At 33.8% G+C, this 3,687-nt stretch overlaps 1 protein-coding gene across 1 annotated transcript; it reads left to right on the top strand.

Annotated features, from left to right (window-relative positions):
- The first annotated feature begins 395 nt into the window (after positions 1-395).
- Positions 396-1,491, top strand: LOC103266980 (olfactory receptor 13F1). Its single transcript, XM_008064587.1, has one exon. The coding sequence runs from the start codon at positions 483-485 to the stop codon at positions 1,440-1,442; it is 960 nt and encodes a 319-aa protein (XP_008062778.1). The 5' UTR covers positions 396-482; the 3' UTR covers positions 1,443-1,491.
- The last annotated feature ends 2,196 nt before the right edge of the window (positions 1,492-3,687 follow it).

Below are 3,687 nucleotides of genomic sequence, written 5' to 3'. Positions count from 1 at the left end.
TTATTGTTTTCCAAAATATTTTGGATATACTTCTGAGTGGAAGAAGAAACTTTGAACTTGGAACACAGAATAGTTCCTAAGTAAGAAGACCAAGCTGAGCCAAGAGAATCATTTCTAGAGGTAAATAGATATGTAATAATAGATCAGTTAAGGTGTGACTTTGGAAAAGAAAGCAAAATATTGTGTTATTTTTCTTATTCTCTCTTAATGTTTACGTAGTAAATCCTCCTCCCACCCCAACATTGGCAAAAGTAACACTTTGAGGATTTATCTTTTGACTTCCTGCTTAAGTTTTTTGTATTAATGACAGATTCCTTCAAACATATATTATTATCACTAACTTAAAGAAGCATTTAAGAACAGACCACAAGTTCATATAAAGAAAACATGCCAGATATGTGAAGGGGAGATCCTTTGGCTTACATATAATATGTGATGTTAATCCATCTATATATATACACAGATGACTATAACACAATAAAATGTTCCAGGCAAATTGGACATCTGTAACAGTTTTTTTCTTCCTGGGATTTTCCCACTACCCCAAAGTTGAGGTCATCATATTTGTGCTGTGTTTGCTGATGTATCTGATTACCTTGCTAGGCAATGTTATTCTGATCTCCATCAGCATCCTGGATTCCCATCTTCACAGCCCCATGTACTTCTTCCTCAGAAACCTCTCCTTTCTGGACATCCTGTACACCTCTTCTGCTCTCATTCCAATGCTGGCAAACTTTGTTTCAGGGAAAAACACCATTTCATTCTCAGGATGTGCCACTCAGATGTACTTCTCACTTGCCATGGGCTCCACTGAGTGTGTGCTCCTCTCCATGATGGCATATGACCGGTATGTGGCCATCTGTAACCCCCTGAGATACCCCAGCATCATGAACAGGAGGGTCTGTGTTCAAACTGCAACTGGCTCCTGGGCGACAGGCTTTCTCACTGCCCTGGTGGAAGCAATGTCTGTGCTGCCACTGTCTCTCTGTGGTAATAACACCATCAATCATTTCACTTGTGAAATTCTGGCTATCTTGAAATTAGTTTGCGTGGATACCTCCATGGTGCAGTTAATCATGCTGGTGATCAGTATACTTCTTCTTCCCTTGCCAATGCTTCTCATTTGTATCTCTTTTGCCTTTATCCTCGCCAACATCCTGAGAATCAGCTCAGTGGATGGACGAAGCAAAGCCTTTTCTACATGTGCAGCCCATCTGACTGTGGTGGTTTTGTTCTATGGGACAGCTTTCTCCATGTACCTGAAGCCTTCAGCTGTAGATTCACAGGAAATAGATAAATTTATGGCTTTGGTATATGCTGGATTCACCCCTATGTTGAATCCTATCATCTATAGTCTACGAAATAAAGAGGTGAAAGTGGCTGTAAAAAAATTGCTGATTAGAAATCCTTTTAATACTCTCTTAATTCCTATTCTCAAATAATGTTGGAACAAGCAGACTCATCTAGATAATCTCCAACATTGTCCAGAAGATTGCATGGGAGTTAACTCAAACCAAAACCATAGAAGGTATTTATTTTTAATAAGAGCTCACATTATATCTTCTATCTTGATTTGCCTTGTAAGAAAGACTTTCAGATTAATGAATTATCTATGTGAAATTAATTATGTTTCCAGGAAAGCAATGAACATATATATATAATATTAACTTAACATCCATTTTAATATTTTTTGCTTTATATTTGACTTGCTATAGCATCTTAGTGTCCAACTATGGCATAATCATGGCAATACCTAATATATCAAACATGTAAAATTTTGAAACTAGTACATTTTGAGATAATTTAGTCTAAATAATTTGCACTGCCTCTGAGTTTAAGGAAAAAATGGTTATTTTTAAATGTGTGGATACAATTCAAGTCATGTATACACATAAATTAAGGTGTATATGTGTGTAAGTGTATAGATAGAGTGTGTATATATAAAATGTGTGTTTGTGTCTAATTTGTGAAACCAAAACACCATTGATTTTGGAATTCTTCCTAGCTTCCATAATGGAAAAGGTATGGTTTTAGATTTAATTAAATATATTATGATTTTTTAAATTTGGAATATGCATGTGGGGAATGAATAGCATCTGTGTTTATGCAAATATGTCATAACAAGCATTGACACAGTTGTAATCCTATGTATGAAGTGAAATCAATGTATTACATTTGGGAGATCTTGAAGTGTTTCTGGATATAAGATCAGAATACTCTTATACTTCAGTTGTCTCAGGGAATCTGTCAACACACTCACCATCCACATAATTGTTTTTCTTAAAGCATGCTAAATTGACTAACTAAGGCTGAAGAAGTGAAATATTCCTACTGTTCAGAGACTACCTTGCAAAAGAAATTATATATGAATGTAGACACATATTGTAGAAAAATATTTATGAGTGTATTTAATATATGTGAGCAAAATTACATAAATTAATTTCACCAATGTTGCATTTTGAAGCACTTTGTCTTTTCTCTCACTGGAGTTGGAGAATAGTGAAGCCAGCATGTACATATTACTTTCTCTTTATTAGAGAAGCTTCCTTGGATTTATGTGAATGTTGGCTTTATCCTATGGAGTAGGTACCTCTTGCTAAACAGAGATAATGTCCCTAAGCCTTAGGCTTATGGAGGTTGAGACAAATTACAGATGATTATTACAAGAAGTCCAAGCCTAAGCAAGACAGAGCTTGCAAGAAATGATTCAATTTTAGGTGAATGGATTAAGGATGGAACCACATAGGAGGAAAACATTCAACCTAGGAACTGTACTGGTCATCTTAATCCTTAGCATATGTCAGAAAAAAATTTTTCCTCCTTGGGTATCAGATACCCAGTTTTATTCACTCTAATCTCTCCAAAAGTAGGGACAGGAAATTTATATTGTGAATCAAAGCAACATATTTTAAAAACTTTTCATCCTTTACTTAAGTACTTCTTGATCAGACAATAGTGACTGTGGTGTGAAGCTCTTATTTAGTTGAAGAAGAAGAAGGATTGTTAAACCTATTACCTATCACTCTGTAGCTCAAACATAAAACTAGGAGTTGAAATTATGACTGTGAATTATATTGTTCAGGAAATATCTAGAAAATAAACAGATGAAGATTTTAATGAAAGTTTTCGTTTATCCACCTTATCAATTTTTTTGCTTTAATTTATTTTGTTTTAATTTTTACTTTTTTCATGTCTTTAATTTTGTATCTAGAGAGTCATTGCCAAATTCAAAGTCATATAGATTTTCTCCTTTGTTATTTTCTATGACTTTTATAGTTTTGTATTTTACATTTAGGTCTATGATACTTTTGAGTTAATTGTTGTGATGTGAAAAGTGTAAGCTGTGTTAGATTCATTTCTTTGCATGTGGATATTCAGTTGTTACAGCATCATTTGTTGAAAAGGCTATCTTTATTCCATTGTATTGACTTTTCTCTGTCAAAATTTTGTTAAAATTTCTGTTCTGCAAAATACACTGTCAATAAAACATTTGCAAAAAGTAAAAAAACAAACCTGTTACCACTCAATTTCTACATCGATTTACAAAAACACTAATTCCAGTTAGTCAAAAACATTAAAAGTACATAAATTCATACTATTTGTTTATATGGGTGAAAAGAAACTTGTAAACAGTATTGAAATTGTTTTGTTTCATCAGCTCCAGTGGACATTTAGTGTCTTCTTCAA

Source organism: Carlito syrichta, unplaced genomic scaffold (assembly GCF_000164805.1).
Source record: "Carlito syrichta isolate Samal-C Ts95f unplaced genomic scaffold, Tarsius_syrichta-2.0.1 Scaffold307735, whole genome shotgun sequence".
Classification (NCBI taxonomy): domain Eukaryota; kingdom Metazoa; phylum Chordata; class Mammalia; order Primates; family Tarsiidae; genus Carlito; species Carlito syrichta.
The sequence above is the reverse complement of the archived record's forward strand: the minus strand, read 5'-3'. Positions and strand labels throughout refer to the sequence as shown.

Excerpts from the sequence above, each read along its gene's own strand:
- LOC103266980 (XM_008064587.1), top strand. The coding sequence starts at position 483 with ATGTTCCAGGCAAATTGGACATCTGTAACAGTTTTTTTCTTCCTGGGA.